The sequence below is a fragment of the Myxine glutinosa genome, chromosome 9, assembly GCF_964187855.1.
Source record: "Myxine glutinosa chromosome 9, kmMyxGlut1.1, whole genome shotgun sequence".
Classification (NCBI taxonomy): Eukaryota; Metazoa; Chordata; class Myxini; order Myxiniformes; family Myxinidae; genus Myxine; species Myxine glutinosa.
The window spans coordinates 109,933,721-109,959,701 of NC_136269.1; the positions used below are offsets into that span (position 1 = coordinate 109,933,721).

Consider the following 25,981-nt stretch of genomic DNA (forward strand, 5'->3'; position numbering starts at 1 on the left):
AAACAGAGCTGAATATAATCTCCGCCTTATGCACCTAACAGCATCGGGAGATGTAGATTGATAAATACTGTGGGACACATTGGTTGCACAACCACGATGAAAATATTTTGGTGTGCAGGAAAAACGACAAGTCATACATATTGATTGGTTCAGCATCTGAGCTCACTTCTCATGACTTTCAGATACATTTGACATCTGGGCAGACTTTGCATGCTCGCATGGAGAACAATGATACAACACAAAGAACACCTTCGCTCTTGGCTTCCCCTTCTCAATCCAGAAAATGAATTTGGGATTTGTTTGTACAAAGTTGAGGCTCGTGGGGGAACTAGAACAATATAACGTAACAGAACGTAAGGAACAGTACAAAGAGAGGGGGAAACACACCAACAGCAGGGTTGAAGGATAAAATAGAGGAAAACTTGGATGAATAAGGGATGTGAGAAAGAATGAGGGCTTGGGGAGCGTGGACAACATAGATACAGGAAGCAAACTCTCAGGAAGAGAAAAATCGAAATTTGGAAGGTGGTGGCTTGGGGAAGGTTAACGAGGGAAGAAAAGATCATGGTTTTGGATCGGGAATGATCACAGAGTGTGGGGAACAGCTGTCTTGAAAACCTGGATGGAAGGATGAGATTGAAGAGAATGTGGAAGTTGATTCAACAGGTGGGGAAAAAGAGGATCAAATGAGTGGAGGTGAGCAGTGATTCTGGAATTTCGGATTTTCACCAGAAGGGGGGCATAAAGGGGACTTTTGTTTGACTTTCTTTTATTTCTTCCATGATCAAGTAGATAAAGCCAAAAATAACAAATGTGGGAAGCCAACCTGGAAGCGATTTGAGGTTAGACAAAAATTCTAAATGGTCTTACATTTTGGTAAGGTCATCTCAAATGCATATTCACATTTAATCCTATGCAGTATGCATCATTGCAGTGGTCTGAGCCACTCGGAATACCCATCCACACGAGGGCAGTAGCCAACCCGCCAAAGGAGCTACAACATGTGGTGGTCACCATCATAAGAAAAAGCAAGAGCTCGTCGACTCCGACTCCGTCAGCGACGAACTAAAAAAGGAAACCTTGTGGGTGAACCAAACACAGAAAAGAGTTTCCCCAATTTTCCGGGGACAAAGCCATGTACTTACGTGGAACGCAAGAGCCAAACTTGTCTGGGAACTCTGAGATGAGGTCATCATTTATGCGGTCCTTCGTTGGGCCAAGGATAATGACTGGCCGGGTGTATCGAACTGCCAGGGAATGGAAGAAATAATGAAGTCATTCACACAAGTCAATTTTATGTTATTTCCAGGCACCATTAATTACATTTTACTCCGAGGTGTGAAAAATTAATTCACAAGGAAGACATGTTTACTGTCATTTTTTTTCAGCAGATACTTTCATTGACAGACAAGGAATAATAGCTTTGGCTATAACTTTTGTTCAAATGATCTATGGCTTGGTACAAGGACACCAGAGGACATTAGCGCACTTTTACATCAATTGCAGGGATGTGAGTTGGCAATGACCAAATCAACGTACGAATTTTTTCGGACTTGAAATTAAGATCTCAGCATCATGAGCAATGTGCTCATATGGGAGTAAAAAACAAAAAACAAAAAAACAAAAACGTTTTCAACCCAAAGTATTTCAAATCCTGATGCACCGATGCGATGCTGTATTATTCCCAACATGCTTCAACCCTTTAAACAAGTAATTTGTAAACACTTCGTTTGCCAAATAAGAACAAAAGGGGGAATTGCAGCCCAAGTCCATAAAAAGGTTATTCCAGCATTTCTTTGTTAACAATGTTCAGTGGTCAAAAGTGCTTATAATGATCTGATGAGATGAAAATGGTTATTAAAAAAAAGTTTCCTCCATTTATGAATTTTTATTTTTGTTGACTGTTGTTATACAAAATATAGTGCAAAGAGGAGGGATGTAGCAACAGGTGCTGAAGAGTACGTCAGGTAAAGATGCACAAAGCGGAGCACAACCAGAAGAAGAACAAAATGGACATTCAAATCATCAGCTCAACATCCATGGTGATTGGTTGTTGTTTGACGGTATACCTGAGGGCGTGTTCTGTGCTACTGAAAGCCGTCTCATGGCAAGGATTACAACAGGTGATTTGCCATTACCTTCCCTGCAATCAGACAGGGAAGGACTTTGGAATTTGGTCAGGCTGCTGGCGATGGCTCACGTACTCTTCAGGAAAGAATATGTGGGATCTGGAAGTTTATAGATGGGCCAGGAATCGAATCCAGGCTAGAAGTGCATTGCATCTGCACCGTCCTATCACAAAATGTGATAGGACGGTGTAGACTAGAGGCTCACAGACAAACAACCTTTTGAAATATCTTGCTCACAGACAGTCAAATAGACAAACAAAGGTGAAAACATAACCTTCCTCCACCTTGGGTGGCAGAGGTGATGAAACTGTACAACCTGAAATGGTTTCCAAAACACCTTATATTTTGCCTCTCAAATACTCTCTCCTGTGACTCATCCTGTCTGACTCTTACATTTTCCAAAGGCAAGAGAGTGTTTTGCCGAATATGAAACAAGATTTTTGGTCTGTGCAAAAATGTAATTAAAACGTCTTTCTATCATAGTTGATCCTTTTTTTTTTTTTTTTCAAAGGTCGTTTCGTTTCGGACTCCTCAGTGGCGGATTAACGCAGGGGCACACCGGGCACGTGCCCAGGGTCCCCAAATTCAATGAGGTCATGCAACCAATGAATGCAACCAATGCAACTCGAGATCATGAGAGATAACGAGAGACCGATGGTGGTTCATAATCTTTCGAGATGTGATCGAGGGTGGGTCTCACTTTGCTGACGAAACATATCACCTTGTGAATGGTGATAAACACAGCGTAAAGGGAATTAATATTGCATCTCAGGGAAAGAAAGCATCGTCACGTGATTAATCAATCAAAAAATGTCTAACTAATGTTCCCTAATGTTTAACTAATGTTCCCTAATGTTTAACTCAACAGGACTATGAGAAAATTATGGGGTGAGGTTAGTATTAATAGAGCAAGCAGGTTAAGTGGAACAATAACCCATTTCATGCATACAATTGCAACAATAATCACAAAAAAATGTATAATTCATAATTAGTCAGGTTCACTATGTTTTTTCGTTCAAATTTTTTGGAGATTAGCAAAACTATACATTTTTGGAATATTCAGAGCATGAGGAATCCAAAAATTAATGTTGGCATTTGCGTAGACACGTTTGCGAGAATGACACTCAGGACAGTGATGAAGATCTGTAAAAGCATATTCCTGAACGGTATAGACCTCGTAGATCCTGTGTGTAGGACTTATAGTTCAATCTGATACTAACAAGGCTGCTTTCTTGCTTTATAAACCCATACCTATAACTTCAAAGGACTTGCAATATCATGTATTATGTAATACAGTTATATCACAAATATTAAGACAATGGTTTTCAATTACCTTTGTTTGTTGCTTTTCTATAATCCTGAGCACTATTTTGAGGCCTTTATTGGATTCCTTGACCCAGAAAACATAGGATTAGCATATTTAATTAAGTTTCTAAGTTGACTCGAAGCCGGGATAGCGCAAAAGATGTATTTTATGGCGGCCATTTTGAAAATCCAAAATTGCGGCCGTGCAGGTGTCTGTGCAAATGCCAACATTGATTTTCGGATTCTCCATGCTCTGATGATTCCAAAAATGTACAGGTTTGCTAATCTCCCAAAATTTGGAACGAAATTATATTTAACAGGGTGAACCTTATTGTTTCGCAAATCCACACTATGATCTATTATACGATCACAAAACAACCCTCATTAAAAAATGGACTAACGAACCACGTTGCAGCTTATAAATTCACATCACCTGTACCGAGGGTGAAACAAAACGACACCATCAGGGATGAAAAGCAAAAGATAGCTCAACTAGAACAGCACTCGGTAGCGAGCATACCTCCACCAGGTGAACAGTTTTATTTTGTTAGGTTGGACACTGATAGGTCTGATCTGGATCTGACTTGAACCGAAATCGAATCGACTTGTTCTTGTCACTTATCCAACTCATCAACCTAGTTTTGATATAATCCGTCTACAAGTTTTTGAAATATCGTGCTATAAATCGTTTTTGGCCTTATCTCTCAATGGTGAAAAACCACTGTAAAAATTAAAAAAAAAAGTTCTCGGACCCGGATTCGGATCTTTACCATAATTGAATAAATTCTTCCTCGTCACACACACAACCTGTCCAGCAGGTTTCGTCTGAATGCGCCCACAAGTTTTTGAGATATCGTGCTAGAAGAAAACAAGAATGATGTCGTGCGGAGCACGGATACTTCAAAAATCCACCCCCAATCCTTCCAAAAATGGTTGCCATGGAGACATCAAGTTGTCCATTTCATTCAGATTAAAATTGAGTCTTGATCATAGCTCAGGTAAATCGGATGAAAATAGATGATTTTAGAAGTTTGACCTTGAGTTGACTTTTGACCTCAAAAATGGTTGCCGTGGAGACATCAAGTTGTCCATTTCATTCAGATTAAAATTGAGTCTTGATCATAGCTCAGGTAAATCGGATGAAAATAGATGATTTTAGAAGTTTGACCTTGAGTTGACTTTTGACCTAAAAAATGGTTGCTGTGGAGACATCAAGTTGTCCATTTCATTCAGATTAAAATTGAGTCTTGATCATAGCTCAGGTAAATCGGATGAAAATAGATGATTTTAGAAGTTTGACCTTGAGTTGACTTTTGACCTCAAAAATGGTTGCCATGGAGACATCAAGTTGTCCATTTCATTCAGATTAAAATTGACAGTCTTGATCATAGCTCGGATAAATCAGATGAAAATTGATGATTTTAGAAGTTTGACCTTGAGTTGACATTTGACCTTTTGACCTAAAAATGGTTGCCATGGAGACACCAAGTTGTTCATTTCATTCAGATTAAAATTGACAGTCTTGATCATAGCTCGGGTAAATCAGATGAAAATTGATGATTTTAGAAGTTTGACCTTGAGTTGACATTTGACATTTTGACCTCAAAAATGGTTGCCGTGGAGACATCAAGTTGTCCATTTCATTCAGATTAAAATTGACAGTCTTGATCATAGCTCGGGTAAATCGGATGAAAATTGATGATTTTAGAAGTTTGACCTTGAGTTGACTTTTGACCTCAAAAATGGTTGCCATGGAGACATCAAGTTGTCCATTTCATTCAGATTAAAATTGACAGTCTTGATCATAGCTCGGGTAAATCAGATGAAAATTGATGATTTTAGAAGTTTGACCTTGAGTTGACTTTTGACCTCAAAAATGGTTGCCGTGGAGACATCAAGTTGTCCATTTCATTCAGATTAAAATTGACAGTCTTGATCATAGCTCGGGTAAATCGGATGAAAATTGATGATTTTCGAAGTTTGACCTTGAGTTGACTTTTGACCTCAAAAATGGTTGCCATGGAGACATCAAGTTGTCCATTTCATTCAGATTAAAATTGACAGTCTTGATCATAGCTTGGATAAATCAGATGAAAATTGATGATTTTAGAAGTTTGACCTTGAGTTGACATTTTACCTTTTGACCTCAAAAATAGTTGATTTCCCAATTCATTGACTCAATATGCAAATGCTGTTCAACTTTCACGACAATCGGATGAAAAATTACGATTTTAGAAATTCGACCTCAAGATGACCTTTTGACCTTAAAATCAATAGGCTTCCTTCCTTATGGCTGATTCTACCATTTGGTGAAGTTTCCTGGAGATCAGATTAAAATTGTGACCTGTAGGTGATTTACATACAAACTTACAAACAGAATAACGCACAAGATAAACAAATTTTTTTTTTCAATCTTCGATTTTTCAAGTACAGGTAATAAAAGCTGGGGGATAAACACACCTGGGGTGTTGGGGTGTGTTCATTACCAATCAGATAGTCCTATTCTTAGTGGATGTACCTAGTCCTCGTGTATCCTTCATTAACTTGGTGTAACATTGAATGGAGTCCATGTATTAATGCATTTTCATGTATTTGTGTTTTTGGGCGACGTTTGGGGTCTAAATATTTTTTGTGCCCAGAGCCCCAAAATATGTTAATCTGCCTCCGGGGTTCCTTGCACACTTGTGTGTTCACAGTGCAAACATCTTCGGATGGAGAAAACACAAACGTCACAACAGGAGTTTGTTTATGTGTTGCTATGCTAAAGCTCACAACTGGTTCCTCAAAACAGAAACCATGAAAAAACATGAAACTGGACACTTTGGGCCCTTTGGAAGGCCTAGTTCAATATAATCTGCAACCACACGAAGGAGATCACAATCAACAAGGGAAGTGTATTAAATATATATTTTAAACCTTCAAAAGTAAGCTGATCATCAGGAAGCAAGACTGAATGCTGTTATTCTTTACGAGAACAGAGAGTTTTATTGTTTCCCATTTCCACCAAACGAATCTGCCCACAGAATGAAAGGCCTCTGTGCACATTGCCATGGAGAATATGCCTCAAGACTGGTTCACAATTAAAATTTCATACCAGGAGACTGCAGCAGTAAGGCCTAGTGCTTTCTTTCTTAGCAATAATGGATTGTGGGACATTGATCTAGCCAGTTCCGGTACCTTCGTTCTGATCTCAAAATATAATTATTCTGCAAGAGTGCACAACATCCCCTGGTGAACCGGGTGATCAACCACATCCGCAAAGTGCTCGAATTTGTAGGGATTCGGATGTTTGTCGCCACTGTTTGTTTAACATTGTGCTTCGAATCACCTTTATTGCTGCAGAGATATGTTTGTGTGTGGCAGTTTAACACAGCCTCAGAGATTCCATATTTTAAAAAGGAAATGCAACAAACATGCAGTATTTGATTGGTTAACATACAAATCTATGCAAAGCTGCTTTGAGGCCTTCAACAATATTGGACAAATATGAGTCCCATCATGTCATCCCATGCGTTATTCCGTTGCCAACCTGAGTACAGTATTCATAATACTGAAACAGAACATTTTCCCAAGCTGGTTTTGACACCGAATGACCACAAACCTGTTTCTTCAGCGATAAGCTATATTAAAAATAAATAAATAAATAAATAAATAAATAAATAAATAAATAAATAAATAAGAGCAGCAGGTATAACGTCATTGTTTTGGACCTTCGCATTAGAGCCATCTCACTTAACTCCGCTATGATGTAGCTGAATTGATTGGCCTTGCCGTTTCAGTTCATATTGTTGACCATTACTCATGTCTCTGAGAATTTATTTTTTTTGTATACAAGATCGAGGCTCATGTAAGAGCACATTGATCACAAAAAGACAAACTGACACGTAAAACATAAAACTTCCGTATGATAAAGGGAGCAGGAGACAAGATGGAGAGCAGGGACATCGGGAGATCTGTGGGAGGGAGAGGGATTGGGGGGAGGAGGCATGGGAAGTGGGTGGGGGGTGGGTGGTGGTTGAGGTAAAAACACATGGACACTGCTAGGACTTCCAGGAAAGAAGTCGGAATTTCAAAAAAGTGGATCTGGGGTGAATTAACGGGGGTAGAAAAGATCAAGGTTTTGGATGGGGGAAGATAAGAGATGGTGATCTACAGTGCATTCAGAAAGTATTCAGACCCCTTCACTTTTTTCACATTTTATGTTGCAGCCTCATGCTGAAATCGTTTAAATTCATTTTTTCCCTCATCAATCTCCACTCAATACCCCAATACCCCATACTGACAAAGAGAAAACAGGATTTTAGAAAGTTTTGCAAATTTATTAAAAAGAATAAACTGAAATATCACATTGACATAAGTATTCATACCCTTAACTCAGTACTTAGTTGAAGCACCTTTGGCAGCGATTGCAGTCTCGAGTCTTCTTGGGTATGACGCGACAAGCTTTGCACACCTGGATTTGGGGATTTTCTACCATTCTTCTCTGCAGATCCTCTCAAGCTCTGTCAGGTTGGATGGGGACCGTCGGTGGACAGCCATTTTCAGGTCTCTCCAGAGATGTTCGATTGGGTTCAAGTCAGAGCTCTGGCTGGGCCATTCAAGGACCTTCACAGAGTTGTCCCTAAGCCACTCCTGCATTGTCTTGGCTGTGTGCTTAGGGTCATTGTCCTGTTGGAAGGTGAACCTTCGGCCCAGTCTGAGGTCCTGAGCGCTCTGTTTCAGGTTTTCATTTAGGATATCTCTGTACTTTGCTCATTTCATTGTTCCCTCAACCTTGACCAGTCCCCCAGTCCCTGCTGCTGAAAAACACCCCCACAGCATGATGCTGCCACCACCATGCTTCACCGTTGGGATGGTATTGGGCAGGTGATGAGCGGTGCCTGGTTTGCTCCAGACATGACGCTTAGAATTTGGGCCAAACAGTTAAATCTTGGTTTCATCAGACCACAGAATCTTGTTTCTCACAGCCTGAGAGTCCTTTAGGTGCTTTTTTGCAAACTCCAAGCGGGCTTTCATGTGTCTTTCACTGAGGAGAGGCTTCCGTCTGGCCACTCTGCCATAAAGCCCAGATCGGTGGAGTGTTGCAGTGATGGTTGTCCTTCTGGAAGTTTCTCCCATCTCCACACAGGATCTCTGGAGCTCAGCCAGAGTGACCATCGGGTTCTTGGTCACCTCTCTTACCAAGGCCCTTCTCCCCCGATTGCTCACTTTGGCCGGGCGGCCAGCTCTAGGAAGAGTCCTGGTTGTTCCAACCTTTTTCCATTTAAGAATTATGGAGGCCACTGTGCTCTTGGGAAACTTCAATGCAGCAGAGACTTGTTTTGTGGGCTTCCCCAGATCTGTGCCTCGACACAATCCTGTCTCAGAGCTCTGCAGACAGTTCCTTCGACTTCATGGCTTGGTTTTTGCTCTGATATGCACTGTCAGCTGTGAGACCTTATATAGACAGGTGTGTGCCTTTCCAAATCATGTCCAATCAATTGAATTTACCACAGGTGGACTCCAATCAAGGTGTAGAAACATCTCAAAGATGATCAAGAGAAATGGGAGGCACCTGAGCTAAATTTCACGTGTCATAGCAAAGGGTCTGAATACTTATGTCAATGTGATATTTCAGTTTTGTCTTTTTAATAAATTTGCAAAACTTTCTAAAATCCTGTTTTCTCTTTGTCATTCTGGGGTATTGAGTGTAGATTGATGAGGGAAAAAATGAACTTAAACGATTTCAGCATAAGGCTGCAACATAACAAAATGTGAAAAAAGGGAAGGGGTCTGAATACTTTCTGAATGCACTGTGTGTGTAAATGAGTGAGTTGTTTCTGTTTGAATCCTTTTCTTTGATTTTTATACAATTCCATAACCCTGGTCCAACTGCCTCGATATTCACTATGCCACATTATTGTAACACATGCTCGGTCAACGTCACAATAGCAAAAAATTTCTCATTCTTGATCAAATCGATGTTAAAACAAAAAAGAACACTGCTCTGTTCGATCGAGGGTCCCCTCTTCGGGGAGGGGGCCGGGACTTGGCTGATTACGCCTTGGCCCTTCCATGTCGCGTTCGAAGGCGAATTATCCGTCGGGAATCAAACTCATTGCACTTCAGTATTTATTATCCGTCTGCAGAATGGAAATGCATGAACAAAGGGTCCACAGTTGCCACAGGACGACACTGAGTGTCAATCGTCGTCACGTTGTCATTGCCATGGCGCACTTCATGGTACGTTTTTGCTGCAGCTTTAAACATCAATGTTCCGAATGCTTTTACGAAAGTCTAAATAACCTGATCTTGATCGGGTAACCCAACTTGGAGATTATATTAACCTGAACAAATCAACTTTTATTAAATTGTGAGCGTTCTCCATGATCGTCGCCACACGAATCCCTGTTCTCTTCTTTTGTTCATCTGTTATCCATTAATATTATCGATTGTTCCATTTGTTCTGATTTTAACCTTTGCATATCCCTGCGAGGAAAATTGTTGCTTTCTTTGACTCTGCCACAATTTCAGTTTGTAGTCAGCAGTTGCAATATAAAGGAAGCAGTTTTATATGTACCATTGCCGTTGCAAGTTGAATTTGATTACTTGTCATCGGAATATGACAAAAATTAGAGAAAGATGAGGAGTAAAATGGGACAGGGAATGGAAAGAGAGATGGCTGGGTAGAAAATGGAATGCAGAAGGTTTGGGGTGGAGAGGTGGTGGTGAGGGGCGGGGATGGGGAGGAGTGGGGGTGGGGAGGTGGTGGTGAGGGGTGGGGGTGGGGAGGAGTGGGGGTGGGGAGGTGGTGGTGGGGAGGTGGTGGTGAGGGGCGGGGATCGGGAGGAGTGGGGGTGGGGAGGTGGTGGTGAGGAGTGGGGGTGGGGATGTGGTGGTGAGGAGTGGGGGTGGGGAGGTGGTGGTGAGGATTGGGGGTGGGGAGGTGGTGGTGAGGAGTAGGGGTGGGGAGGTGAGGAATGGGGGTGGGGAGGTGGTGGTGAGGGGTGGGGGTGGTGAGGAGTAGGGGTGGGAAGGTGGTGAGGAGTGGGGGTGGGGAGGTGGTGGTGAGGAGTGGGGGTGGGGAGTTGGTGGTGAGGAGTGGGGGTGGGGATGTGGTGGTGAGGAGTGGGGGTGGGGAGGTGGTGGTGAGGATTGGGGGTGGGGAGGTGGTGGTGAGGAGTAGGGGTGGGGAGGTGAGGAATGGGGGTGGGGAGGTGGTGGTGAGGGGTGGGGGTGGGGAGGAGTGGGGGTGGGGAGGAGTGGGGGTGGGGAGGTGGTGGTGAGGAGTAGGGGTGGGGAGGTGAGGAATGGGGGTGGGGAGGTGGTGGTGAGGAGTGGGGGTGGGAGTGAAGAGTGGGGGTGCGAAGGTGGTGGTAAAGAGTGGGGATGGGGAGGTGGTGGTGAGGAGTAGGGGTGGGAAGGTGGTGAGGAGTGGGGGTGGGGAGGTGGTGGTGAGGAGTGGGGGTGGGGAGGTGGTGGTGAGGAGTGGGGGTGGGGAGGTGGTGGTGAGGAGTGGGGGTGGGGAGGTGGTGGTGAGGATTGGGGGTGGGGAGGTGGTGGTGAGGAGTGGGGGTGGGGATGTGGTGGTGAGGAGTGGGGGTGGAAGTGGTGGTGAGGAGTGGGGGTGGGGAGGTGGTGGTGAGGAGTAGGGGTGGGGATGTGGTGATGAGGAGTGGGGGTGGAAGTGGTGGTGATGAGTAGGGGGTGGGGAGGTGGTGGTGAGGAGTTGGGGTGGGTAGGTGGTGGTGAGCAGTGGGGGTGGGGAGGTGGTGGTGAGGAGTGGGGGTGAGGAGTGGGGGTGGGAAGGTGGTGAGGAGTGGGGGTGGGAAGGTGGTGAGGAGTGGGGGTGGGGAGGTGGTGGTGAGAAGTGGGGGTGGAAGTGGTGGTGATGAGTGGAGGTGGAAGTGGTGGTGATGAGTGGGGGTGGGGAGGTGGTGGTGAGGAGTGGGGTGGGTAGGTGGTGGTGAGGACTGGGGGTGGGGAGGTGGTGGTGAGGAGTGGGGGTGTGGAGGTGGTGGTGAGGAGTGGGGGTGGGAACGTGGTGAGGAGTGGTGGTGTGGAGGTGGTGGTGAGGAGTGGGGGTGGGAAGGTGGTGGTGAGGAGTGGGGGTGGGAAGGTGGTGAGGAGTGGGGGTGGGAAGGTGGTGAGGAGTGGTGGTGTGGAGGTGGTGGTGAGGAGTGGGGGTGGGAAGGTGGTGAGGAGTGGGGGTTGGAAATGGTGGGTAGGGAAGAGGAAAAAGAGAATGTGTGGGACATGTATTATTAACATGTGGAGGGAATAAAATTTGTGTGTATATGCTTGCATGTGTGCTTGTGTGTGTATGTGTGTGTTTGAGTGTCAGTGTGTGTGTGTTTGTGTGTGTTGTGTGTGTGTTTGTGTGTGTGTGTGCTTGCATGTGTGCTTGTGTGTGTGTTTGTGTGTGGATGTGTGTGCGCGCTTGTGTGTGAGTTTGTGTTTGTGTGTGTGTGTGTGTGTGTGTGTTTGTGTGCTTGTGTGTGTGTTTGTGTGTGTGTGTGTGTGTGTGTGTTTGTGTGTGTGTGTTTGTGTGTCAGTGATTGTGTGCTTGTGTGTGTGTTTGTGTGTGTGTGTGATTGTGTGCTTGTGTGTGTGTTTGTGGGTCAGTGTGTGTGTGTGTGTGTGTGTTTGTGTATGTGTGTTTGTGTGTGTGGGTTTGTGTTTGTGTCAGTGTGTGTGTGTGTGATTGTGTGCTTGTGTGTGTGTGTGTGTGTGTTTGTGTCAGTGTTTGTGTGTGTGTTTGTGTGTGTGTGTGTGTGTGTGTTTGTGTGTCAGTGTGTGTGTGTGTTTGTGTGTGTGTTTGTGTGCTTGTGTGTGTTTGTGTGTGATTGTGTGCTTGTGTGTGTGTTTGTGTGTCAGTGTGTGTGTGTGTGCTTGTGTGTGTGTTTGTGTGCGCGTGTGTGTGTGGTGTGCGTGCGTGCGGCATGTTTTTGTGTAGTTCTACTGGAATTAACTAATTAGGCTAATTAACTAAAAATAATCCGGAAGAATTCCCGTGACGAAATTGATGTGAAGAAAGGATGATTTATTTTTTGCCGTCGCACTTGGAGTGTTTTATAATAAAGCAAAATTGATTTTTTTACCTGAGCGTTGGTAAGCTGCCTGGAACGTTCCTTATTCAAAATAATCTGGACACGTGGGTCGTTCCAGGATATCCATAGCTTATAATTTATTATCGAAAATCCGAATGTGGGGAGGGGGGGGGTGCGCGCCCCCTGCACCCCCCTCCCCCGGATCCGCCAGTGCCTCGATGGCGGAGGTAATTAAATAACTCCCAGATCCGAATCTTCACCAAAATCTAATCTGTTTGGTCCTTGTCACACACCCAACATATCCACCAAGTTTCATCTGAATCCGTCCACAACTTTTTGAGATATTGTGCCCACAGCCAGACAGACAATGGTGAAAACAACCTCCGTCTACTTTTGGTTGCACAGGTAACTATAGAACGCATGCAGCACATGATAATTCAACAATACAAACTGATAACGAATATATTCTTCAAACATATCGATCACAAGTGTAGCTAGGCATTTATGAGGCTTTCAATTGATATTTTGACTCGTCCCTCCAAAGGCAGCACTGCCATTTTCTCTCTACCATATTCCTCTTTCAAACTGAAACACACCTTCTACCTGGTTGCTGACCTCCAATGTCCTCCAAACTCATCACAATATAATCACATACAGGTAACTTGCATTATATATCACTGAAAATTATTGTACACCGCTCCTTTCCTATGCCATCTCCAGGCATTGCAAATCGTCATTGCCGGGCACCAAAGGGGGCTCGGCAGTGACGCACGCTGAAAGAGAGTACTCAGTTTTCACTCTGGTTTCTTGTTTGTTGTACACCGCTCCTTTCCTATGCCATCTCCAGGCATTGCAAATCGTCATTGCCGGGCACCAAAGGGGGCTCGGCAGTGACGCACGCTGAAAGAGAGTACTCAGTTTTCACTCTGGTTTCTTGTTGTACACCGCTCCTTTCCTATGCCACCTCCAGGCATTGCAAATCGTCATTGCCGGGCACCGAAGGGGGCTTGGCAGTGACGCACGCTGAAAGAGAGTACTCAGTTTTCACTCTGGTTTCTTGTTTGTTGTACACCGCTCCTTTCCTATGCCATCTCCAGGCATTGTAAATCGTCATTGCCGGGCACCAAAGGGGGCTCGGCAGTGACGCACGCTGAAAGAGAGTACTCAGTTTTCACTCTGGTTTCTTGTTTGTTTGTTTTCTTTCTTGTTTTCTTGGTTGTCCGGACGATATCTCAGCCATCCTTTGAGCTAGGAAGCTGAAATTTCGGCACAATAGTGAGCAAGTCCTTTGTCAAAAACGGTATTTTTTGTTTTTTGATTAATCAATAAATTGAGGAGTTATTTAATTATTAGCGATTAATTAAGTACTTATTTAATTAATTACATTTCCTTTCGCTTCTGACCATTAACTCAGGCACCTTTTGAGTTAGGAAGCTGATATTTGGACATGCCAATGACCAGGTGATTTGGCTGCAAAGGATATTTTTGATTTATTAATTAATCAAGTAATCGATTAATTATTTAATTATTCGATTAATGACCAAAAACTTTTTCTTTTTTTTTAGTTACAGATTCTGATGAAATAGTGGTAGTTTATGTGTTCTCTGACCAAATTGATTAATAATTTAATTTTTTGATGATTATTAATTATTTATTTTCATTATTAATCATTTATTTATTTTCTTTCTCATTTGGCCAATATCTCAGGCACCTTTTGAGCTGGGAAGCTAATATTTGGACATGAGTGACCAAGTGATGTGGCTATCAAGGATATTTTTGATTTATTGATTAATCATTTCATCTATTAATTATTTATTGATTAATCGATTAATTATTTAATTTTTTATAAATGACTTATTTAATTAAATTTCTAAAAGATACATCTTCAGATGAAGCACTATTGGTTTAGTTATGCGATTAGCCAATTGATTATGAAAATATTTTGTGATAATCTTTTATTGATTTTAATTATACAATTAATCAATCAATTAGTGTACACCTCTCCCTCCCAATGCAGCCTCTATGAGCTGCACTGCGGTATTGCCGGGCGCCGGAGGCGCCCCGGCAATGCCGCGCTGCAGCATATTTAATTATTTGGCATGGGGCGGTGTACTTTGAATGTATGTGTACTTGTTGTACACCGCTCCTTTCCTATGCCATCTCCAGGCATTGCAAATCGTCATTGCCGGGCACCAAAGGGGGCTCGGCAGTGACGCACGCTGAAAGAGAGTACTCAGTTTTCACTCTGGTTTCTTGTTTTCTTTCTTGGTTGTCCGGACGATATCTCAGCCATCCTTTGAGCTAGGAAGCTGAAATTTCGGCACAGTAGTGAGCAAGTCCTTTGTCAAATACGGTATTTTTTGTTTTTTGAATAATCAATTAATTGAGGAGTTATTTAATTATTAGCGTTTAATTAAGTACTTATTTAATTAATTAAATTTCATTTATCTTCTGACCATTATTAACTCAGGCACCTTTTGAGTTAGGAAGCTGATATTTGGACATGCCAATGACCAGGTGATTTGGCTGCAAAGGATATTTTTGATTTATTAATTAATCAATTAATCGATTAATTATTTAATTATTCGATTAATGACAAAAAAATTTTTTTTTTTTAAGTTACAGATTCTGATGAAATAGTGGTAGTTTATGTGTTCTCTGACCAAATTGATTAATAATTTAATTTTTTTATGATTATTATTTATTTATTTTCATTATTAATCATTTATTTATTTTCTTTCTCATTTGGCCAATATCTCAGGCACCTTTTGAGCTGGGAAGCTAATATTTGGACATGAGTGACCAAGTGATGTGGCTATCAAGGATATTTTTGATTTATTGATTAATCATTTCATCTATTAAGTATTTATTGATTAATCGATTAATTATTTATTGAGTAATCAATTAATTATTTAATTTTTTATAAATGACTTATTTAATTAAATTTCTAAAAGATACATCTTCGGATGAAGCACTACTGGTTTAGTTATGCGATTAGCCAATTGATTATGAAAATATTTTGTGATAATCTTTTATTGATTTTAATTATACAATTAATCAATCAATTAGTGTACACCTCTCCCTCCCAATGCAGCCTCAATGAGCTGCACTGCGGTATTGCCGGGCGCCGGAGGCGCCCCGGCAATGCCGCGCTGCAGCATATTTAATTATTTGGCATGGGGCGGTGTACTTTGAATGTATGTGTACTTGTTTGTTTTCTTGTTTCCTTGGTTGTCCGGACGATATCTCAGCCATCCTTTGAGCTAGGAAGCTGAAATTTCGGCACAATAGTGAGCAAGTCCTTTGTCAAAAACGGTATTTTTTGTTTTTTGATTAATCAATAAATTGAGGAGTTATTTAATTATTAGCGATTAATTCAGTACTTATTTAATTAATCAAATTTCCTTTCTCTTCTGACCATTAACTCAGGCACCTTTTGAGTTAGGAAGCTGACATTTGGACATGCCAATGACCAGGTGATTTGGCTGCAAAGGATATTTTTGATTTATTAATTAATAAATTAATCGATTAATTATGTAATTATTTGATTAATGCCAAAAAAAAATTTAAATTTAAAGTTACAGATTCTGATGAAATAGTGGTAGTTTATGTGTTCTCTGACCAAATTGATTAATAATTTAATTTTTTAATGATTATTATTTATTTATTTTCATTATTAATCATTTATTTATTTTCTTTCTCATTTGGCCAATATCTCAGGCACCTTTTGAGCTGGGAAGCTAATATTTGGACATGAGTGACCAAGCGATGTGGCTATCAAGGATATTTTTGATTTATTGATTAATCATTTCATCTATTAATTATTTATTGATTAATCGATTAATTATTTATTGAGTAATCAATTAATTATTTAATTTTTTATAAATGACTTATTTAATTACATTTCTAAAAGATACATCTTCGGATGAAGCACGAGTGGTTTAGTTATGCGATTAGCCAATTGATTATGAAAATATTTTGTGATAATCTTTTATTGATTTTAATTATACAATTAATCAATCAATTAGTGTACACCTATCCCTCCCAATGCAGCCTCAATGAGCTGCACTGCGGTATTGCCGGGCGCCGGAGGCGCCCCGGCAATGCCGCGCTGCAGCATATTTAATTATTTGGCATGGGGCGGTGTACTTTGAATGTATGTGTACTTGTTTGTTTTCTTGTTTGTTTGTTTTCTTTCTTGGTTGTCCGGACGATATCTCAGCCATCCTTTGAGCTAGGAAGCTGAAATTTCGGCACAGTAGTGAGCAAGTCCTTTGTCAAATACGGTATTTTTTGTTTTTTGAATAATCAATTAATTGAGGAGTTATTTAATTATTAGCGTTTAATTAAGTACTTATTTAATTAATTAAATTTCATTTATCTTCTGACCATTATTAACTCAGGCACCTTTTGAGTTAGGAAGCTGATATTTGGACATGCCAATGACCAGGTGATTTGGCTGCAAAGGATATTTTTGATTTATTAATTAATCAATTAATCGATTAATTATTTAATTATTCGATTAATGACAAAAAAATTTTTTTTTTTTAAGTTACAGATTCTGATGAAATAGTGGTAGTTTATGTGTTCTCTGACCAAATTGATTAATAATTTAATTTTTTTATGATTATTATTTATTTATTTTCATTATTAATCATTTATTTATTTTCTTTCTCATTTGGCCAATATCTCAGGCACCTTTTGAGCTGGGAAGCTAATATTTGGACATGAGTGACCAAGTGATGTGGCTATCAAGGATATTTTTGATTTATTGATTAATCATTTCATCTATTAAGTATTTATTGATTAATCGATTAATTTATTTATTGAGTAATCAATTAATTATTTAATTTTTTATAAATGACTTATTTAATTAAATTTCTAAAAGATACATCTTCGGATGAAGCACTACTGGTTTAGTTATGCGATTAGCCAATTGATTATGAAAATATTTTGTGATAATCTTTTATTGATTTTAATTATACAATTAATCAATCAATTAGTGTACACCTCTCCCTCCCAATGCAGCCTCAATGAGCTGCACTGCGGTATTGCCGGGCGCCGGAGGCGCCCCGGCAATGCCGCGCTGCAGCATATTTAATTATTTGGCATGGGGCGGTGTACTTTGAATGTATGTGTACTTGTTTGTTTTCTTTCTTGGTTGTCCGGACGATATCTCAGCCATCCTTTGAGCTAGGAAGCTGAAATTTCGGCACAGTAGTGAGCAAGTCCTTTGTCAAATACGGTATTTTTTGTTTTTTGAATAATCAATTAATTGAGGAGTTATTTAATTATTAGCGTTTAATTAAGTACTTATTTAATTAATTAAATTTCATTTATCTTCTGACCATTATTAACTCAGGCACCTTTTGAGTTAGGAAGCTGATATTTGGACATGCCAATGACCAGGTGATTTGGCTGCAAAGGATATTTTTTATTTATTAATTAATCAATTAATCGATTAATTATTTAATTATTCGATTAATGACAAAAAAATTTTTTTTTTTTAAGTTACAGATTCTGATGAAATAGTGGTAGTTGTACACCGCTCCTTTCCTATGCCATCTCCAGGCATTGCAAATCGTCATTGCCGGGCACCAAAGGGGGCTCGGCAGTGACGCACGCTGAAAGAGAGTACTCAGTTTTCACTCTGGTTTCTTGCTTTCTTGCTTTCTTGCTTTCTTGTTTTCTTGGTTGTCCGGGCGATATCTCAGCCATCCTTTGAGCTAGGAAGCTGAAATTTCGGCACAGTAGTGAGCAAGTCCTTTGTCAAATACGGTATTTTTTGTTTTTTGAATAATCAATTAATTGAGGAGTTATTTAATTATTAGCGTTTAATTAAGTACTTATTTAATTAATTAAATTTCATTTCTCTTCTGACCATTATTAACTCAGGCACCTTTTGAGTTAGGAAGCTGATATTTGGACATGCCAATGACCAGGTGATTTGGCTGCAAAGGATATTTTTGATTTATTAATTAATCAATTAATCGATTAATTATTTAATTATTCGATTAATGACAAAAAATTTTTTTTTTTTAAAGTTACAGATTCTGATGAAATAGTGGTAGTTTATGTGTTCTCTGACCAAATTGATTAATAATTTAATTTTTTTATGATTATTATTTATTTATTTTCATTATTAATCATTTATTTATTTTCTTTCTCATTTGGCCAATATCTCAGGCACCTTTTGAGCTGGGAAGCTAATATTTGGACATGAGTGACCAAGTGATGTGGCTATCAAGGATATTTTTGATTTATTGATTAATCATTTCATCTATTAAGTATTTATTGATTAATCGATTAATTATTTATTGAGTAATCAATTAATTATTTAATTTTTTATAAATGACGTATTTAATTAAATTTCTAAAAGATACATCTTCGGATGAAGCACTACTGGTTTAGTTATGCGATTAGCCAATTGATTATGAAAATATTTTGTGATAATCTTTTATTGATTTTAATTATACAATTAATCAATCAATTAGTGTACACCTCTCCCTCCCAATGCAGCCTCAATGAGCTGCACTGCGGTATTGCCGGGCGCCGGAGGCGCCCCGGCAATGCCGCGCTGCAGCATATTTAATTATTTGGCATGGGGCGGTGTACTTTGAATGTATGTGTACTTGTTTATGTGTTCTCTGACCAAATTGATTAATAATTTAATTTTTTTATGATTATTATTTATTTATTTTCATTATTAATCATTTATTTATTTTCTTTCTCATTTGGCCAATATCTCAGGCACCTTTTGAGCTGGGAAGCTAATATTTGGACATGAGTGACCAAGTGATGTGGCTATCAAGGATATTTTTGATTTATTGATTAATCATTTCATCTATTAAGTATTTATTGATTAATCGATTAATTATTTATTGAGTAATCAATTAATTATTTAATTTTTTATAAATGACTTATTTAATTAAATTTCTAAAAGATACATCTTCGGATGAAGCACTACTGGTTTAGTTATGCGATTAGCCAATTGATTATGAAAATATTTTGTGATAATCTTTTATTGATTTTAATTATACAATTAATCAATCAATTAGTGTACACCTCTCCCTCCCAATGCAGCCTCAATGAGCTGCACTGCGGTATTGCCGGGCGCCGGAGGCGCCCCGGCAATGCCGCGCTGCAGCATATTTAATTATTTGTTTTCTTGTTTTCTTTTTTGTTTGTCCGGACGATATCTCAGCCATCCTTTGAGCTAGGAAGCTGAAATTTCGGCACAATAGTGAGCAAGTCCTTTGTCAAAAACGGTATTTTTTTTATTTTAGATTAATCAATAAATTGAAGAGTTATTTAATTATTAGCGATTAATTAAGTACTTATTTAATTAATCAAATTTCCTTTCTCTTCTGACCATTAACTCAGGCACCTTTTGAGTTAGGAAGCTGACATTTGGACATGCCAATGACCAGGTGATTTGGCTGCAAAGGATGTTTTTGATTTATTAATTAATCAATTAATCGATTAATTATGTAATTATTCGATTAATGACAAAAAAAATATATTTTTTTAAAGTTACAGATTCTGATGAAATAGTGGTAGTTTATGTGTTCTCTGACCAAATTGATTAATCATTTAATTTTTGTATGATTATTATTTATTTATTTTCATTATTAATCATTTATTTATTTTCTTTCTCATTTGGCCAATATCTCAGGCACCTTTTGAGCTGGGAAGCTAATATTTGGACATGAGTGACCAAGTGATGTGGCTATCAAGGATATTTTTGATTTATTGATTAATCATTTAATCGATTAATTATTTATTGATTAATGGATTAATTATTTCTTGAGTAATCAATTAATGATTTTCTTTTTTATTAATGACTTATTTAATTAAATTTCTGAAAGATACATCTTCGGATGAAGCACTAGTGGTTTAGTTATGCTATTAGCCAATTGATTATGAAAATATTTTGTGATAATCTTTTATTGATTTTAATTATACAATTAATCAATCAATTAGTGTACACCTCTCCCTCCCAATGCAGCCTCAATGAGCTGCACTGCGGTATTGCCGGGCGCCAGAGGCGCCCCGGCAATGCCGCTCTGTAGGATATTTAATTATTTGGCATGGGGGCGGTGTACTTTGAATGTATCTGTACTTGTTCTCCATTTTCTTTGGGCATTTTCTTTACTCGAATGCCATGTGCCTTCTTAGTTCTTCTTCTTTCGTACGCATCACAAGTCTGCGGGGTAGCGTCACTGGCTGCCGGTACAGTGCCCTCTGCTGGTTACGGCAGGAATTGATAATTTGTTCAGGATGCCTGCGATAGCTCGCCTCATCCTCGCGATGGACACCATGGGACCATTAATTTTCACCACGGCTCGTTTAACATCCATCTGAGGGCCGACACACACATTGATGAACCACTCTGCGTGTGAAACACCAGGATGACCGTTTATAGCTGGGTCGGGATTCAAACCCAGGCTGGACAGGTTGGAGGTGAGCGTTTCCACCTCCAGATACATCCTGTCAGCATGCCATGTGCTTTATCAAAATCCTATTGTCTTGCTCCTGGCAATTTCTGTTGCTTCCTTGATTTTATTTCCAGAAATTGAGGGAGGATTTGAGTGGTGTTGCCTTTGAATTACTCACATTTTTCCGGCCAAATTGCTCTGAGAGCATTAAGAATGGACCACAATGTCTGGACTGGTCTCACATCCAGCAACGCAGGCCGATTACTCCTTCCTGGAGAGAATTAGCAGGCCCACTGGACTTGTTACTGACAATGCAAATGTGATGCAGGCTGTTTATTTTGTTTTTTTGTATACAAAGTCGAGGCTCGTGTAAGAGCTAACACATAAAACACATAGAAACAGAAACACACATAAAACATGCAATAAAGGGAGTGGGAGACAAGAGGGGGGTGTGGAAGAGAGCGAAGCACAACCACAGTAGAGAACAGGGACATCAGGAGATCCGTGGGAGAGGGCTCGGGTGGGGTGAATGGGATAAAACAAATGGACACGACAAGGACTTTCAGGAAAGACAAGCGTTATGCCTAGGTCCCCCGTCGGTGAAGTGATGCGAGTTGACAAAGTGGAAGATGCAAGGCGGCCATCTTGGATTTTGACGTGGCGACCCAATTTTCAATAGCGTTCTTCCTTATGCCGAGATACACCCACACACCAGATTAGAAGTTGGTACTTCGCTTTTTTTTCAAGATATTCCGCTCACAAGGTTCAGACACATATATGGTGGCGGCCATCTTGGATTTTGACATGGCGACCCAATTTTCAATGGCGTTCTTCCTTATGCCGAGGTACACCCACACGCCAGATTAGAAGTTGGTACTTCGCTTACTTTTCAAGATATTCCGCTCACAAGGTTCAGACATACATGGCGGCAGCCATCTTGGATTTTGATGTGACGACCCAATTTTCTATAGCGTTCTTCCTTGTGCCTAGATACACCCACACACCTGATTAGAAGTTGGTACTTCGCTTATTTTTCAAGATATTCCGCTCACAAGGTTCAGACATACATGGCGGCGGCCATCTTGGATTTTGATGTGACGACCCAATTTTCTATAGCGTTCTTCCTTATGCCTAGATACACCCACACACCAGATTAGAAGTTGGTACTTCGCTTATTTTTCAAGATATTCCGCTCACAAGGTTCAGACATACATGGCGGCAGCCATCTTGGATTTTGATGTGACGACCCAATTTTCTATAGCGTTCTTCCTTGTGCCTAGATACACCCACACACCTGATTAGAAGTTGGTACTTCGCTTATTTTTCAAGATATTCCGCTCACAAGGTTCAGACATACATGGCGTCAGACATACATGGCGGCGGCCATCTTGGATTTTGACGTGGGTTGCACCCACACACCAAATTAGAATTCGGTCCTTCGCTTACGCACGCACGTACGCACGCCCGGATGGAGGGGGAAACCATAGTCCCCCCTACGCTCCGCGGTGCGACGGGGGACAAAAACGGAATTTGAAAAAGGTGGATTTGGGGTGTATTAACGAGGGTAGAAAAGATCAAGGTGTTGAATGGGGGAAGATATGAGATGGTGGTGAACAGCTGTTTTGAAGACCTGGACGGAGAAGTGGTATTGAAGAGAGTGTGGGAAATGCAGGTTGGTTTCCAGAAACTTCGAATCCAAATCCCTAATAACGTTTCCTTCTGCTGGATTTGAACCCTTTATGATGCCAGTCCAGTACGCAGTCCTCATCCTCTTTGGTGATTCATCCACATCATCCTTAAGTGGAGTCTTTGTTTATGGAAGATGTTGGACATCAATTAAATTTGCTGTTGAAAACTTCACTAAAATATACGTTATAAAGGAGTAAAACTGTATAGCCAACGTCCAATGGAGTGTAGTAGGTCAAGCAGTGAGGTTAAAAATGCTTTGCCATGATGGTAAAAACAAAAGTTTCAAGTGGAGAGGAAATGACCATGGCAGTGCATTTGGTTTCGGGAGCAGAATTAAAATTACAAATGCATTATAATTAATTTATTCCGCAATTTTCACTTCCTCGCCCTTTCCTCCAAATGGAGGATATGCAATTATTTGATAACAATTTGTCACAGAAGGCTTTAATCGAGCCCCATGGCAGGCGTTTATTTCATGAATCCGTGATTGCAGGAGTCCAATTTGGTGACAATGAGCACTCGGATGATAATCTGAGCCACAAGACATTGCTGAAGAACATTCCTGCTGTTTTCCATTGCTCTCAAACAAACAAAACTAAATGTGATGCAATCTGGGAACACATTGGAGACGTGAAGCACTGAAGAATAACATACATACCATGTTGGCTTGTAACTCTTAATCGATCAACATCCATAAAGCATTTTTCAAAACTCTTCAAAATCAAGGAGGTGGTGGTGAAGGATCATCAGGAAGTGTGTGCCTCATGAGTGCGTAAAATTGGAATCTATTGCACATTTCTGTCACAAGTAACAAAACCGCACATCTGCGGCAGGTCCAATGTCAATGCTTGCAGCTGATGAAGAACAAAATGAGGTCAAGAACAAATGACACATCAACCGAAGTTCGTGCACATCTTCTGGGAATCATTGCACAGCAGTCTTATAATAGATTAGGATTGAGAGCCTTGGCACTTAAGGAGAAGGCCTGTGGCTAATAACACTTCATGGCTAGCCCATTGTCAAAATGTTGGCTGAGTCATCTGTCACAGAGGCCACCTCAGTAACACAGCTCAAACAGTCATGCTGGTGGCATAATAAGCTGTTCATGTTCAGATATAGTATAAGTTATATATTTTATATATATATATATATATAACTATAGTTATATTTCATACGAGGGATAATGAAGAGCAAGATTAAAAAATGAAAAAAGCAATACAAAGGGATAAAAAGTGGCAAATACAGACAAATAAAAAACATTCTCCAATATTGCTTCATCAACTACATATTCCGTCTCCCCCAACAACTACAGAATGCACTCGTTCCATCAGTAACACCCTACTGGTTGAGCTTCCAAAATCCAGGCTGACTGCACCACCTCGAGTCCTTTGTTCCTCACTTCTAGCATCTATGGAACCACCTTCCAGAGGCCATTCTTTCCCACTCTTCCCTCCCAGGGATTCAAGAACGCAGTGCACTACCACCTCGTATCACCCCCAACCTGACCCATTATCTTTACTGGCGTGACTCGGCGCATTCCTTGCGCCTCACCACACGTCGTTTTAGAGGGGTAGGCATCTTTGACCATTTCGGTGTCTTTTGGGTCTTCATGGTGTTTTGGGTCTTCAGGGCCATTTGGGTCCTCAGGGTCTTTTGGATCCTCTGGGCCTTTAAGGGTATTTTGGGTCTTTGAGGTGTTTTGGGTCTTCACGGTCTTTTGGGTCTTTGGTGTCTTCAGAGGCTTTTGGGTCTTAAGCGTCTTTTGTTTCCTCTGGGCCTTTAAGGGTATTTTGGGTCTTTGAGGTGTTTTGGGTCTTCACGGTCTTTTGGGTCTTTGGTGTCTTTTGGGTCTTAAGGGTCTTTTGTTTCCTCTGGGTCTTTAAGAGCCTTTGGGGTGTTTTGGTTATTTGGGGTATTTAAGGGTCTTTTGGGTCTAAAGGGTCTTCAAGAGTCTTTGGGGTCTTTTTGGTCTTCTGGGTGTTTTGGGTCTTCAGGGTGTTTTGGGTCTTTGGGGTGTTTTGGGTCTTCGGGGTATTTTGGGTCTTCGGGGAGTTTTGGGTCTTCGGGGTGTTTTGGATCTTCGGGGTGTTTTGGGTCTTCGGGGTGTTTTGTGTCTCGGGGTGTTTTGGGTCTTCAGGGTGCTTTGGGTCTTCTGGGTGTTTTGGGTCTTCGGGGTGTTTTGGGTCTTCGGGGTGTTTTGGGTCTCGGGGTGCTTTGGGTCTTCGGGGTGCTTAGGTCTTCGGGGTGTTTAGGTCTTCGGGGTGTTTTGGGTCTTCGGGGTCTTCAGGGGTCCTGGTGGTCTGAAGGGTCTTGGGGGAATTAAAGGGTCGTCAAAGGACTGAGGGGTCTCAGCAGTTTTGACGCAATTAAGAGGGTTAATTAAGAGGGTGGTATTTTAATTTGAAGAATAAGTTTTCGTCGCATATAAACATAACGACACGACGACATACATAACGACATAACCATATACGTTTGCTCTATTATAATAGGAGATTACCCCATTCATCCCTACTTCCTCACCTCCTCCTCTGTCTTATTTTCCTGGTCGTTCATTCCCTTATGGTCGTTCCCAATCGTTGCCCCCTCTACCAGTCCAACCTTTCTCTTCCATTAGCCTCACTATTGTAGATGAAAAATAAGGAAAAATACATTTCTTGTGAGAAAGCGAAACAACTCGAACTGCACTCGTTAGAGCGCATACATCCGCCAGGTTGAACAGTTTACATTTTGTCTGCCGTACCACTGATGGGCCGGATCTGCTCACCTGAATTAAAATCTAATCGGCTTGTTCTTGTTATCTAACCACCTCATCCACCAAGTTTTGTCATAATCCGTCCATAACTTTTTGAAATGTCGTGCTGTATATATATCGTTTTTGGTCCGATCTCTCAATGGTGAAGAATCACCTATACAAATAAACTAGCAGAAGTACCCGGCGTTGGCAGGCGGGGGGAGGAGGGGTGGGATAGGGGAGGGAGGGGGGAGGAGGAGGGGGGAATGGGGGAGGAAGGAGGGAGGGGGGGAAGGAGGGAGGGGGGGAAGGAGGGAGGGGGGAAGGAGGGGAGGAGGGGAGGAGGGGGGAGGAGGGGAGGAGGGGGGAAGGAGGGAGGTGGGGAGGAGGAAGGGGGGAGGAAGGAGGGGGGGAGGAGGGGAGGAGGGGGGGAGGAGGAGGATGGGGAGTTAGGGGGGGGGGGAGGAGGCAGGAGAGGAAGGCGAGGAATGGGGTTCATCACCTTTTCGTTAAATATATGTTGGTGAACGTGGCGTTCATCCCGTTTCTGCGTGAAGTGTGACGCCGATCAGGAAGAAGCAGAAGCCGTACTACCAACTTCGTACACTTCCGGAATTGTTCGATTTATTTGTATTCAAATGTCTGTTGATTGTTTTGTAT

At 41.0% G+C, this 25,981-nt stretch overlaps 1 protein-coding gene across 5 annotated transcripts in view; it reads right to left on the bottom strand.

The window, feature by feature from the left end:
- DLG2 (discs large MAGUK scaffold protein 2) overlaps nucleotides 1-25,981 on the bottom strand; it is a 467,276-nt gene that overhangs the window by 25,567 nt on the left and 415,728 nt on the right. For all 5 annotated transcript variants that reach the window (XR_013624585.1, XM_078784648.1, XM_078784647.1 and 2 more), the window contains one exon: nucleotides 1,146-1,247. Coding sequence is in view for 4 of the 5 variants with exons in the window: in XM_078784648.1 (XP_078640774.1) it covers nucleotides 1,146-1,247 (102 nt within the window). In the remaining variant the exon portion in view is untranslated. The remainder of the gene's footprint in view (nucleotides 1-1,145; nucleotides 1,248-25,981) is intronic.